At 48.3% G+C, this 14,222-nt stretch overlaps 1 protein-coding gene across 1 annotated transcript in view; it reads right to left on the bottom strand.

The window, feature by feature from the left end:
* Slc6a11 (solute carrier family 6 member 11) overlaps positions 1-14,222 on the bottom strand; it is a 118,994-nt gene that overhangs the window by 3,887 nt on the left and 100,885 nt on the right. The window contains exons 9-13 of the mRNA XM_041639958.1: positions 10,440-10,552; positions 7,826-7,963; positions 1,916-2,018; positions 980-1,080; positions 88-258 (exon numbers count right to left, since the gene is read on the bottom strand). Coding sequence (XP_041495892.1) covers positions 88-258; positions 980-1,080; positions 1,916-2,018; positions 7,826-7,963; positions 10,440-10,552 — 626 coding nt within the window. The remainder of the gene's footprint in view (positions 1-87; positions 259-979; positions 1,081-1,915; positions 2,019-7,825; positions 7,964-10,439; positions 10,553-14,222) is intronic.

Raw genomic sequence — 14,222 nt, 5'->3', positions numbered from 1 at the left:
ATGAACATCTGCCAAGGAGGAGCTGGCCATAATTCCCCTTCTATCCAGCCCCGGCCCCTACCCCTGCTTCCTCTACCACCTGCTCACCTCGGGCAGGGTGCCCTCTGTCTTCCACACCTTGATGAAGATCCAGAGCGGGATGCATAACATGGAGGACAGAGCCATGAGCCAACCAATGCCGTAGCCCCAAGCTGGGTATGTGTACACATTGTTGTACTTGAGAGGTTTGTACTTGACCAGAAAGAAGATGAAGATGCCCTGTGGAGAGGCAAATGGAAGTTTTTGGTGGTGCCTCTCAGCCCTGCCCTGCTCCAAAGACCCAGGCACCTCAACTGTCCACAGTGAGCCTGAAGTAGAGGGGAGGCTGAGTCAACTATCAGAGCACAGCCTTGGGGTGTCTTCCAGGGCTGTGATATTTGTCTCCTCTCCCAGGATCCTTTTTCTCAGCTTTTTTTCTACTCAGAGTTTATTTTAGGGCCATCTTGAATCTGCTCTTCTGGCCCCTTCAATGGGAAGATAAGCTCAGATGCCCCGAGAACCAATGACAGGACAAAGCATAATGCATGAGACCATTTTTCTATGTTTAAGCCTCCTTCTCACCAAGGCTGGTCTGTGGTCTGGTTCCAGGGACATAGCCTAAATCTTGAAATTCTCCTCACCTCTGCCACCTTCTCAGTAACAAATCTCCTCACTCATGCTTGCATACCCCTGGTCCCCAGGGAGGTGGACCAGTGTCAGGTTGATGTACCTAGAACCTAAGACCCTGACGGGGAGAAACAGGTTCAGGGTCCCTCAAGAGGGAGACGCTGCCTTGGCAGGTCCAGCATCTCACCTGAGACATCAGCACCACACTGTGTCAGGTGGCAAGGCCATGGGCTATGTGACCCTCCTCAGGGCCAGCCTCAGCTGAGCCAGCTGGAGCGGAAGAGTGGCTAGTGAGGAAATCAAGGGGCTAGAGGTGGCTTTCTGCAGGTCTTACCGCACATATCCCAGGGGTCACAACTTTCCAGCACCACTTGATGAGTGACAGGGGCCGGTAGCCAATCATGTCCTCGATGTTGTCGTAGAACCGGTTGCTTCCTGTCGGGAGGAAAGCAGACAGGCATACTATTTCAGAGCAGAGGCAAAGTGGGCCTCCCTTCCCCAGAATGAGACATAGAGTGCTTGGGCATGAGTGCAGGGTGCCTGCATGAAGATCTAGGTCCCTTGGGTGGCATTATCAGGTGTGAGAAGTGAGAAGTCCCACTGTGCTCTGGGAAATAGGGCCCTACTGAGGTCTTTAGGTCAACGGCAGAGGCATGTCTCTCTGTTCCTGGCTAGAGATGTGATCACTTTCTCCAATACATACTCCCACCATGAGAGGCCTTCACCAGGACTGGAAGCAATGAAACCACCCAATCTTAGACCTGAACTCCAGAACCATGAGTTCTGCTGGCCTCTACTTCTTAAGTAGCCCATGTCAGGAAGTTCTTTGCAGTGGTGCAAAACCAATTAACCCAATGGGCAAGGTGAGGCGAAGACATGGGTGAGCCACAGGGTATTGAACTCTCAAGGTGAAGGCCTTCTGGGCTGTTTGTGTGACTAGTGCATATTACTCCCAGGCTACGTTCTTTTTTGCCCTTGAGACAGCAGCTCTCATCCTGATTTGTGCAAGGATCAGAGGGTGAAACGAGTGAGGGTGTGGCTCATGCTAGTAGCTTTGCCTGGAGTCTTTCTCTGGGACACAAACTTCACCAAGGGGGAAACTGAGCCTCAGGGCAGGACTAGCCAGAGATCAGGGTGTCTGGGTCCTGAACATTCTATGCCAGCATAAAAACAAGAAGGTCTTGTGACAATAAGAAGGAACCTGAGTCACCAGGGAAAGTGCCCAGACAGATACAGCTTACCAGGTTCCAGGGGTCCAGCCTCCACTTACCATACACCCAGCCGATGCAAACACACTCAAAGATGGCCACAAAAAGCAAGCACATGCCACTGGCAGCATAGGAGTCAAAAAGCTGGAAGATGTACATGCCTCCCTGTGGGTAAGAGGACAGACACACAGACAGACATGCAGGTGAACAGGGTTAGTAGCCAGCCCCCATGGGGTCCTTGCTCTGCTTTGGCAGCTGCTAACCAGCAATTTGCTCATCTCTAGTCTGAGCACCTACACTCTGCATCTGGGTGTCACAAGGACCTGTCCTGCAGAGACATCAGGGCTGTAGGTGGCCTGTGGCATCAGAGGCTCCACTGAAAGCAGAGTGGATGGCAGATGGCTTCAACGCCTCTCCCCAGGTGGTGTTGATTGATGTGGGATTCCCCTCTGCATGCTGTGAATGTGTTTTCTTTCCATTGGTTAATAAAGCAGCTGCTTTGGGCCTATGGCAGTGCAGAATAGAGCAAGGCAGGAATTCCAAGTAGAGATAGAGGAAAAAAGTAGGTGGAGTTGAGGAGATGCCATGTAGCTGCCAAAGGAGACAGACGCAGGAACTTTACCTGGTACGCCACAGCCTTGTGGCAATACACAGAATAATAGAAATGGGTTAATTTAGGATGTAAGAATTAATCAGGAATATGTCTAATTGGCCAGGTGTTGATGGAGTTCCCCAACTCCAGCAGTCTCCAGCCAGGCCTTCCTGCTGCTAGTCTTACCATCTTCCATCTTTTCAGAGGCTTACATGTACCCCGGGCTCCCTCCAACCTGCCCCACCACCCATTCCCGGAAAAGTGGTCTCACCCTGCATTTGGTTAAGATCTTTCAAAGCTCAGTGAAAATGTCACTTTCTCTGAGAAGCCCTCCCTCCTCAGCCTCGCTCTTTCTTCAGGCTTTTAGATTTCATTGTCGGAACTCACAATTCAATCCTAAAAATAGCCTGTCAGCCACTGAGAGCTCTGAGCTCTGCCTGAGAGGCCCCCACCTTGGCCCTTATTGTGCACTGAGCCCTGAGCACAGGGCCCAGTGCACAGCAGATCCCCCAAAAGATGTAAATCACCTGGAGCATGGACTCTGTGGCATGCTACTGGCTGACTTGCCCAGAGCTCAGAAATGGACACACAGTAGGGGCATAGCTCATCTTTGGGATGAATTACTGATGATGGATTGCCTTTGGACCCACTCTATAACACACGCTTGGCCCTTCGATGGCTGACCTTAATGTCAACTTGACCAGAATCAGGATCAACCTGAGAGAGAGACTTGCTTCTGGGCATATCTGTGGGGACTGACCAAAGTGAAAAAATCTGCCCTCAGAGTGGCCAGAATCTTCCATTAGAGGACCAGATAGAAAGAGATTTGAGGAAAAGTGTGTCTTCATGCATTGCTCAGTGAGTATCTCTATCATGGCCTCCACCACCATCCACGGATCCCAGCTTCTCTAGCCTTCCAACACAGACACAATGCTAATGATTTTCAAGTGATCTTCCTGGACCTCTAGTCCCAGTTTACAACCATTGGGGTATCCTGCTTCATGGGACAAGTAACTATCATGTAAACCATCCTAGGGAACCCCTTTTTATACTATGTTTCTGTAGAGAGCCCTAACAGATCTCTTGGCATTCTCCCTCAAACAGTACATTGTCACTCTTCACATACTGTTCATATGATGTTAGGCATTACGAATAATCCAGAGATGATTGGCCGGCAGGAAGTGTGCTGGTCCTATGAAAACAGGAGGGACCTAGGAAGCAGCAGATTGTTGCTCATGGGGGTTCTGGTGTGAAGGGACAACCATCAGATCAATTCTGAAGATGAAATTTGGTGGAAAGATTGCCACTCAAAGTCTTCTTCATGAGGATTTGGGGGTGCTGAGAGCAGGGGAAGAGCAGGGAGGCAATGTGGGAAGTTCTTCTGTATATGTGTTGATTTTATTGGTTAATGAATAAAGAAGCTGCTTTGGCCTGTGATAGAACAGAGTAGAGCTAGGCGGGAAAACTAAATTGAATGGGAGAGAGAAGGCGGAGTTAGTGAAATGTCATGTAGCCACCACCAGAGGAGAAAGACCTTAGAACCTTGACGGTAGGCCATGACCTCGTGGTGATGCACAGATTAATTCAGATAGGTTGATTTAAGAGGTAAGAGTTAGCTAAAAATATGCTTAAGCTATTGGCCAAATAGTACTGCAATTAATACAGATTTCTGTGTGATTATTTCAGGAGTCTGGTGGCCAGGGATGAACGAGCAGCCTCTGTCAACAGGGAGGGAGAAGAGCAGCCAGGATCGGATTTGAAATGACATTTGTAAGGAAAACCATCCTGATATATAAATGGTACTCAAAGAACTGACATGCAGGGAAATCAACATGAAAGAGCATGGAGGGGTCAGGTTGGGGAAGCTGGGGAAGTCAGGACAGTGGGCTAAAAAAACAGAGAGCAGTTACAGGACCTCTTGTGTCTACCGAGGGGTCTCACTTGGAACAAGAGTCCCCCAAGGCACCTCCCTTGGGCTGTCTTCTGTCATGCATATTCCATAGCTTGAGACCATGTGCTCCCTCATTTGTTACCTCCAGAGATAGAGGTAAAATCATAAGGAAGACAGGGCCACACATAACACCATTGTGAAGAGCTGGTTGAGTATGCAGGGCACGGGGAGACAGTGACTAACTGCAGAGCCCACGCACCATCTGGACACACGGTTCTGGGTAATGGAGGTTAGGGGGGCATGGGTATGAGGCCTGAAGTACAGATTTTCTGGAATGTACCAGAAGTATTTTTTTCCAGGAATAACGTTCCCTTTTTAATATTATTGGTGATACCCTCATGTTTTGAAAACACAGGGAGGGTGGAGCTACTACTCACCCTTCATGATACTCAATGAACAACGCCAGAGACATCTCATTCGAGACTACATGCTATGAGCCACAGTGTTTTCACTGTGCTTATAAAGGGATCTGCTCTTCCAGAAACATAATGGTTCAATTACGGAAAACAAACACTTTTTAGAAGTTTCTTAGTCATTCCTCAGTGTGTATCAAATTAGAACGTTTTTGCATTATATAATTAGAATGTTTGATTTTCTTTTTACATTTAGTGTATGTGTGAGTGTGTGTGTGTGTGTGTATGTATGCACACGCATGTGAGTTGTGCTTTGGTTCATGTGTGCCAGTCAGAGTACTGCTGTGGGAGTCTGTTCTCTCCTTCTGCCATGTGGGTTCTGGAACCAGGTGGTCAAGCTTGGTGGCACCTTTACCCACTGAGCCATCTTGCCAGTCTCAGAAGGTATGGTTTTAAAAACTGCTGTTTGAGTCGCATAAGTGATCATTCAATAACTCTGCCTTGGAATTAGGACGGAACCACAATTTCTGAAATGGCCCTGAACATACTTCTGAAGTTGTGAATGGTTTATTTATGCAACCAGTGTTCTCAGTATTGATGACCATAAAACCAAAATATTGGTCAACTCTGAAAACCATTAAAGACATTCTGCATCCTGCAGTATCACATATCCAGCTAAGATTTGATTCTTATGTAAGCACATCTACCTCATTAGTATGCAATTTTGCTTCTGTTTTAATAAATGACAAAATTACATATACACCAAAGAGTTGTTTTCAAAGAAATTTCTTCATAATTTATTATAAGTAAATGTTTGTTTATAAGTTATACTTATAATAATATGTAATTCTTATATGTAATAGTACAATAATAAATAATAGTTAATAAAATGTTATAATAACAACTATACTTATTATTTTTAAGTCTATGAGTATTTTCCTGCATGTATATCTATGTACCACATGTGTAAAATGACTATGGAAGCCAGAGGAGGGTGTTAGATCACACACATGGGACTGAAGCTACAGATGGTTGTGAGGGGCCACATGGGTCCCAGGAATCAAACCCAGGTTCTCTGCAAGAGCAGACAGTGTTCTTATCCACTGGGCCAACTCTTCAGACCCTGTATATATATTTTATGTGCCTATATACCCAGGTCCATGTGACAAATTTCTTGGGTAAAAAGGGGCTGTGTATAGCAAAGCTTAAGAATTCCTTCTCTGATGCTCATATGCCGTCACTTGGTGACATGTTCCTCAGAACACAGTCCCATTAAAGAACCGATAGCCTTAACTTTTCCACATTTCAATGTACTTATTGGTTCCCTCATCTCCAATAATTCACTGACAGGCATGACTATTGTTATCCAATGTCCCCACAGGGAAACTGAGGCACCAAGAGGCAAGGCCACTTGCAACAGGATGTCATGGAGCTGAGTAGAAGGGCTGAGAACTAAATGGCAGGGCCCATAGTCCTAGCCACTGGTCACACTGCTGTGGACGAAGATAAGAAGTGGGTAGCCTAGATTTTCTTTAGACTTAAGCTTTAACCAAGTGTAACTGAGAGAGGGGGTAGGGGCTCTGGCAGGCAATTACCAGGACAACTGAGGCTGGCTGGCATGGCTCACTGGGCCCACTGTGAATTTCTTCTGCACAATAACTTGAAGATAGCCCTCTGTGGGGGTGGAGGGCTGGCATGTGAAGCCCAAATGCCTACTGATTAATAGTCTCGGTTGGCTGGAGCGCTGGCTCCCTGATGACCCCCTGGGAGTCACCGTGCACCCTTGAAGAGAGCTCTGTGTACAGGGGGCAACCATGGCAGGCTGTGCTGGGAGTCAGCGATCCCCACACCAACACCTTCCCACTAGCTTCTTCAAGGTGTCAGGTTTATCCCCTCCCCAATTTATATGCAACAAATGACTCCAGGCTGTGTAATTAACCAGCGCTTAATGAGGCCCTACTCGCTGTAGCCTGGCCTCCCCACGCAGAGAAGCACAAGCAGAACCACTGTAGGGAGAGCAGGAACTGGACCCTCACCCCATTCATTTGCTCAAACAGTGACTGCCACTCTTGTTAACGTGGTAATGAGTAAGAACAGCAATTATTCGGTCACTCACACTGAACACAAGATCTGAGTTGCCTCCAGCATCCCCTGGCTGAACAGGGGAGGTTCCTGTTCTCATGGACCTTTGGGCCTGGGGGACAACAGGACAGATGTAAGGCTGATTGGGGATCTTTATAACAGCCAGAGGGACAGGGAGTGAGCTGGAAACACAGTGACCCAGGATGGGGAGATGACAGGGATCCTGGTGGGAAGGAAAGCCAGGGAACTTCCCTGAGACTATGGTTTTGTAGGAAGATGTGGAAGAGGTCTCTGAAGATGACTGGCCTCTGATTCACCCCATCTGCCTGATGGATTCCAGTTCCCCACTCCTCCCTGCTTCTCACACAACCTCTGTGTCTCTCAGCAATGGATTTCCCCTCCCCCTTTCTCTGCATTAATTATTTTTGTGCGTTATGGGGAGAGAGACACCTAATCTCACCTTCCAAAGATACCTGACCCAAGACAGGGACAGAAAGGCTGTGGAGGTGGAATGAGCACATGGTTTAGAAGACCTCCTCAATTCGGGGTCAGTGAGAAGCCCACCTTACCTACAGGGATAGGAAGAAGGAGGAACACACAGGAGGCTGAGGCTGGAACACACAGCAAATGTCACCCAGGTGCCTAATCTGAGAGACGTTCCAGAAAAGCCAGTATTGAACTTGACATCATGACATGGAGCCGGTTCTGGGCCCAAGAGCTGACATTGTGCTATTCACCGGAGGGTCACCAAGGGATGACCAGGGAAACACTGTCTGGCCTGACAGGTGCCCATGTGAGTTGTCCTGTCTAGCAATGACTGCCTGTAGCACTAACACAGTGAGGATCCTGTACTCAGAGTCTGTGTTTGCTCTCACAGTGTCCTGAAAGGAAGAGCAGGTTCCCGAGTAGTGGAGAAGGTTCTGGATCTGCCCGCAGCCTCGGGGTCTGAGGTCTGGGAGCTGGAGTGTGATGGAGCACAGGTGACATCACTTACCTCTGTCAGCATCACCAGGCCTAGGAAATAGGAGATGATGGACAGGGCCAGGATGAGCAGTTCTCGCCGGTAGCCCCGTCGGAAGACCTTGGGGTACATGTCTACCACGGCAGTCACGAGGCTCTCCACGCACACAAACTAGAGGGAGAGACACAATGTGTGAGGCCCATGTAAAGGCCTGTCTTGGCACCCTGGGTCCACATACCAGGGGCTCCCTTCTTACTGGCCTACCCTGCACCTTCACATTCCATCCCGTTACAGAGGCAACAACAGCAAACCCAGCCCCGACTAGTCCCAGTAGGTTCACTGAATGGACCAGGACAAAGATGCTGAGAGAGAGAGAGAAGCTACTGCCCAGGGTCACTCAGCACACAGACCAGACTACTAACCATCTCCTGCCGCCTCAGGGTTTGTGAGTGACAGAAGACCCAGCCTTTGCCCCAAGGCAAGGCGGGAGTCTCAAAACCCTCCTGGGAGCTTGGGAATCTGCTCTCACAGCAGGCTCTCCATTGGCCATTGTCTTTGACTTCTAGGACTCTGCCAATCCCCTGCTCTATGACCGAGGGAAAGCCACATCCAGTTCTGTTACCTTTTGGTGGCAGAGCCCAGCTGTGAACCACCTGCTTCTGATGTGGTCTCCCACCTTTGTGCTATGGAGTGCACGTTTGCTAGTTACCATGTTGGGGGACCCTGAACCCCCTATTCGTCTGATTCACATCTATCTTCCCAGACAAGGTATTTCCATTATACATAAAGGGTTGAGGCCCAGAGAGGGGAGGGGAGGTCAAAGGCACACAGCTAGGAGCTATTCGGAACTGATGCTCAACCCTGGCCCTCTGCACTGCCTCCACAGCAAGGGCTGGTACTGCCAGCCTTCCCCCAGGGTCCTGTGGAGGGAAATGGGAGTCAAAGAAGGCTGCTTACCCAGGAAGCTAATGAGGGTGTGGATGTGTAAGAGGCAAGCAGACCTGGGTATCTGCCCCAGCAAGTCACTCGGCTCCTCTAAGCCTTGGCTTCTACTTTTAAACCCAGAGGGGAATGAGCAGAGCCCATGCCTCAGTCCCACCTCCTCCGTCAGGCAGCAGCCTCTGCCTCCCTGTCACACACCAGCTGCAGAGCCCTGATTTCCAAAAGGCTTTGCCGACAACAATGGAAGGGGAAGCTATCAGCAGAAACAGCCGGCGTGTCTGCGGCATGGCTTAGTGGATTCTGGGGAAGGATTCTGGCTCCAGAGAGAAACTGAATGTGGCTGGATTGACAGACACGCAGGGCAGGGCTTGGGTGTTCAGTGACTCTTGCAATGTCGTGAGTGGGAGTAGTGCTCGTTGGGCTAACCTGGGCACCACCCTCCCCCCTAAGGCTGGAGGATCAGGGCTGCTTCCCTTGTCAACCGTAGCTCTCTTCTTCACAGAATAGGATTGTCAGGATGCCCTACTGAGAGCCTCCAACATGGCTGGAAGCAGTTCTCTGGGCTCAGCAGTGGGCAGGGGTTGTATTCTAGGCCTGTGGTCAAGGAGAGGCCACAGGCTTGAAGCTGGAAGGCCATGGGGAGGATGAGACTGGGCTTAGAGAGAAGCAGGGAGGGAGGGTAGGCTGGTGTAGGGGATGAGGGTACAGGAGCATGCAATTCACTCCTAGGTACTGCTCCAAAGACAACTGTGGCAGAGGGAGGGAGGGAGGGAGGGAGGGACAGAGGTCCCTAGGGCCTAGTGGGTATACAGCAGCTGGATGAAGGGGATGAAGCACCCAGAGGATCACAAGAACAGGTCCTGGAGACCTCGTCACAGGGCCAGAGGAAGGAAACTAGCTCTCCTGTGTCCCAAGTGCTCTATGGCTTGGTCGGAATGGGGACACGGGGACCCTTGTCTATAATTAGTCACAGTCCACCCTTTTAGGACCTGTTCTGCTTTTCCTCGAACCCCTGGCTGGGAGTCACTTATCAGAATGAAAGAACTTAGAGCATCATTTTAAAAGTTTAATTGGGGGCCAGATGTGATGATACACATCTGTAGTCCCAGCACTCTGGAGGCAGAGAAGAACAGATCTACATGAGTTTGAGGCTAGCCTGGTCTACATAGTGAGTTCTAGGACAGCCAGGGCTACACAGAGAAACCATGTCTTGAAAAACAAACAACGCCCCCCCCCACACCACCCAAAAAATCAAATTGGGATCTGGGGACCTGAGTTCCATCCCTGGGACACACATTGTTGATGAAGAGAGGTAAGAGAAGTAATCGTCACAAGTTGTCCTCTGACCTCTGCGTGTGTACTGTAGCAGTTGTACACACACACACACACACACACACACACACACACACTATATATATATATATATATATATATATATATATATATATATAGTAAAGTAGACAAGAAGGGGTGGAGGGGCACCAAATAGACTAGACATGTCTATGACTGGAGTCTACCAAGAAAGTGGCAGGGCTGCTGGGTGGCCTGATGTGGGAGGCCAAGAGAGAGCCCAGGGTCTAAAAGCTGTAGCACCTGGCCTGTCTAGTCCCTGTTCTTCTGTTCCTCCCTTCCCATTCTTTCCCCCTTCCCAATATGTCTCTTCCCTCCCCCTCCCACCATCCCCTTCCCTCTTTCTGCCCCTCACCTGACTGTCCAGGCCCAGGAAGATGAGCATCATGAAGAACAAGGTGGCCCACAATGGGGAGAGGGGCATCATCGTGACGGCTTTGGGGTAGGCGATGAAAGCCAGTCCAGGACCTGGAGGGGAGGGAAAGAGGTCAGTCTTCCAGTGTTTCCATCTACAGGGACATGGCAGCGTTGCAGGCCACTGGACCCAGGTCCCACTGGCATCTCCTGTCCGGACTGTGCTGATGGTGCAGTGTTAATATATGCCTACAGAAAAGGGTGTCGCTGTGCAGAGGGCCAGGAGTCTCTGACCCACAGATCTGTGTCTGCTGCCAGCTACTTTCCCATTGTTCAAATATTCTCTCCAGGACCAGACAGCAGCTGAGCCAGAGTGGAACAGTCTCCCTAAAGGTGGTTCTGAGAATAGTGAGAACGCCGCCAAGCAGAAGGAATTGTTACAGAACAACCCATATACCATAAGAGCCCAGTGTAAGTGTATATCCAGATTCTGAAAACAAGTCCACATCACCACTACCATCAGGATACACAGCATTGCTGTTGCCTCTAGCTGCTCACCACCTCCATCCCACCTCCGTCAGCATCCTTGGCAAACACTGGTAGGGTTTTTTTTGTTTTGTTTTTTGTTTTTCAAGACAGGGTTTCTCTAGCTTTGGAGCCTGTTCTAGAACTAGCTCTTATAGACCAGGCTGGCCTCGAACTCACAGAGATCTGCTTGCCTCTGCCTCCCAAGTGCTGGGAGTAAAGGCATGCGCTATCACCGCCCGGTGGATTTTTTTTTAAATGAGATTAATTTTAAGAGTTGTGTGTGTGTGTGTGTAAGTATGTGTGTGTGTGTGTGTGTACATGTGTGCATCTGAAAGCCTGGAGGCCAGTAGGGAGTGTTAGACACCCTAAAGCTGGAGGCACAGGCGATTTTACTACCTGAGGAATAGTTCATGTCCCTAACCTCTAAGCCACCTCTCCAGCTTTTTTATTATTATTATTTTAGATTTTGGTTGTTTGTGCTGCTTAGGATGGAATTGCTGGGGGTAAAAACCGCAAACTTCACCTATGAAATGCTGATTTCAAATGCAGTCAAGCCATTTTGTCATCTTAAAACAGCATTTGAGGCTCCATGTTCTTGCCAGCACTTGGTACTGTTATTCTTTCGGGCTCAACAATGACTTTGCACTGTCCATTCACTTTGGTTTTAATCTGTGTTTCCGGCTACCTTTGGTGCTTACTATTCCCACAAATGCCTCCTTTATTGGTCCATTTCCTTTTTATTGGGTTGGAGCAGGGTTTTTGTTGTTGTTGTTAGATGGGAAGAAGGTAGGCATTGTGGACATTTCCTCTCAGGCTATTTTTTTAAAATATTTATTTTTATTCTGCACACAGGTGTTTTGTCTGCCTTCATGTCGGAGTGCAATGCCTACAGAGGCCATTAGAGGGCGATGGATCCTCCAGAGCTGGAGTTAAACAAGGTTGTAATCAACCGCATGGGTGCTAGGAATTGAATTCGGGTCTTCTGCTGTTAGAGTAGTCAGTGCTCTAAACCATTGTGCCACCTCTCCAGACCTTTTGTCTTTAATTTTTTTTTCAAGTATTTCATTTTTCCCAACTATTTACTGCTAGCAAACAAAAACTGAGCAATTTGTGTTTATAATCGTTTATGCTTGATCTCAGTGAAATCCAGCAATTCTCACACACAAAAAAAAAAAATTCACAGAAGTGTCACGTCTCCTTCTCAGAGAAACATCAGCCTTTAGGTAGGCTGGTGTTGGCACCATCTCCATGATGAAGCAGTGACTTTCCTCTCCCAGGGGAGGAGCACCTCTGGGCTACACAGGACCCTGCTCCTCTCGCCCCTCCCCTGTGATCTCAACCTCCATCGGAGCTTTGCTTCTACAGTCATTGCTATGATGGTGCTCGCCTGAGGATGGATCCTCCTTTTTCCTTCCACACTCGTTCAGCAGGAGTCTGCAAAGTCACTCACAAGGTGACATGTTCGTGCCCCTGTGGGCTCCTCAGTGTTCAGTCTTTTTCTCTGGGTTATGACACAGATGATCATTATTTCCTTTGCTGTTCAAGTTGTCCCAGCACTGGTCATTGCAGGCTCTTTCAGGTAGGTTTTACATCCTTCTGATACATTCCCAGGCTTCTCTGGAGCGTAGCCTTATCTTCTGGCTTCACTGTGTCTTGGTCTAGCCCTGGACCCGACTGCCTCTTCAAGGGTCCTGACTGGGCACAGTGATGTTTAGTAAACCCAGGTCTGAACACAGGGGTTGTCTGTTAACTGGAGTGTTATTGCAGGTGGCTCCCTCAGCAATTCCTCTCTCCTGTGCAAGTCTACATGTTTCTATCCACACATGGAAACTGGGAGTCTAAGCATACATATCCCATGACTTCCAATACAGTACATTCTAGGACCTGCTCCTCAGAGGAAAATAGCAGCCTTGGGATTTACACACACTTATCAGTTTAGTCCACCCCAAAACACATATTCCAGTCAGCAGAATCTCTAGCTCAGATTCCTGTTCTGAACAAATACACTACAGTTATTGCTTTGTCTTTTATCTTTAGCCTCCAGTACCCAAGCGGCACACCGTGTCTGTTCTCTGTGTTCCTTAGCACCCAGTGTGGCTACAGTGTGAGAACATCACCCAGGGTCAAGGCCAACAAGGGAGACACTCTGAGAAGCATTGTCCCTTCCTTCCCCAGCCCATCCTTGCCCCTTCCATCCCTCCTCTCATCCTTTGCTGCCCTTCATGACAGTAGCCATTCTCTTTGATTTCCAGCCCTCTCCGTACCTCCTTTGCACGGTTGCCCATGCACATTTTCTTGCACATTTGTCTTTCCCCAGTGAGGGATATAGAAGAACACCCATATTTACATTTTAAACTGTTAAATACATACCTTTTTGGGGGGCAAAGTCTGACTATGTTTGCCCAGGCTGGCATCACCATCCTTCTGCCTCAGGCTTCTAAAGGTGTACCACCATGACCAGCTCTCTCCACATAACACTTTAAAAATACCCTTCAACTGATATTTTCCTGATTACTTTTTTTTAAAATTTAAGATTACTTGTGTGTGTATCTGTGTGCACATATATGTGCACCTATATGAATTTATGTGACCACATGAGTTCAGTGCTCATGGAGGCCAGAAGAGGGCATCAGATACCCTGGAGCTACTGGTACAGGTAGTTATGAGCTGCCTGATGTGGGTACTGGGAATCAAACCTGGGTCCTCTGCAAGAACGGCAAGCACTCCTAACTGAGCTATCTCTCCACCCCTCCTGCTAATTTTTAAATATACATACATGGTGTTACATTTCGTTAACATTGTTTTTCCTGTATCCATGGAGATATTGGTTTTTTGCTAATCTATGAATACAGTGCATACTATTAATGGAGTTCCTAACAATACACCAACCTTGCATTACTCCTGCAATGTTTCTTTTTGGTCAAGACACATAAATCAGTTTATTTCCATGTTTCCCCCACAGTGTTTACTTACTACAGTGAGTTTTCTGTATTGGTTTGTTTCTATCCTTGTTATCTTGTATCTTCCTCTGGTTCAGTGTCAGGCACCATCACTCCTAGTTTTCATATCCAAATGTGCTTGTCAGGGTAGCAGTGTTGGAAGGTGGGTTTTTAGGAGGCAATTAAGTCTTGAAGAGGTGAATAGGTCAAGAGGGATTAATGTCTGCCTGGGCAACTGGATTAGTTCTTTTGAGAATGGAGTGATTCTCATAGGCAAAGGTTAGAGAGGATCAACTCCTTTGTACCCCGCCTCTTTC

Source organism: Microtus oregoni, unplaced genomic scaffold (genome assembly GCF_018167655.1).
Source record: "Microtus oregoni isolate MIOR12 unplaced genomic scaffold, Mior012 000002F_ref0000024, whole genome shotgun sequence".
Classification (NCBI taxonomy): Eukaryota; Metazoa; Chordata; class Mammalia; order Rodentia; family Cricetidae; genus Microtus; species Microtus oregoni.
The sequence above is the reverse complement of the archived record's forward strand: the minus strand, read 5'-3'. Positions and strand labels throughout refer to the sequence as shown.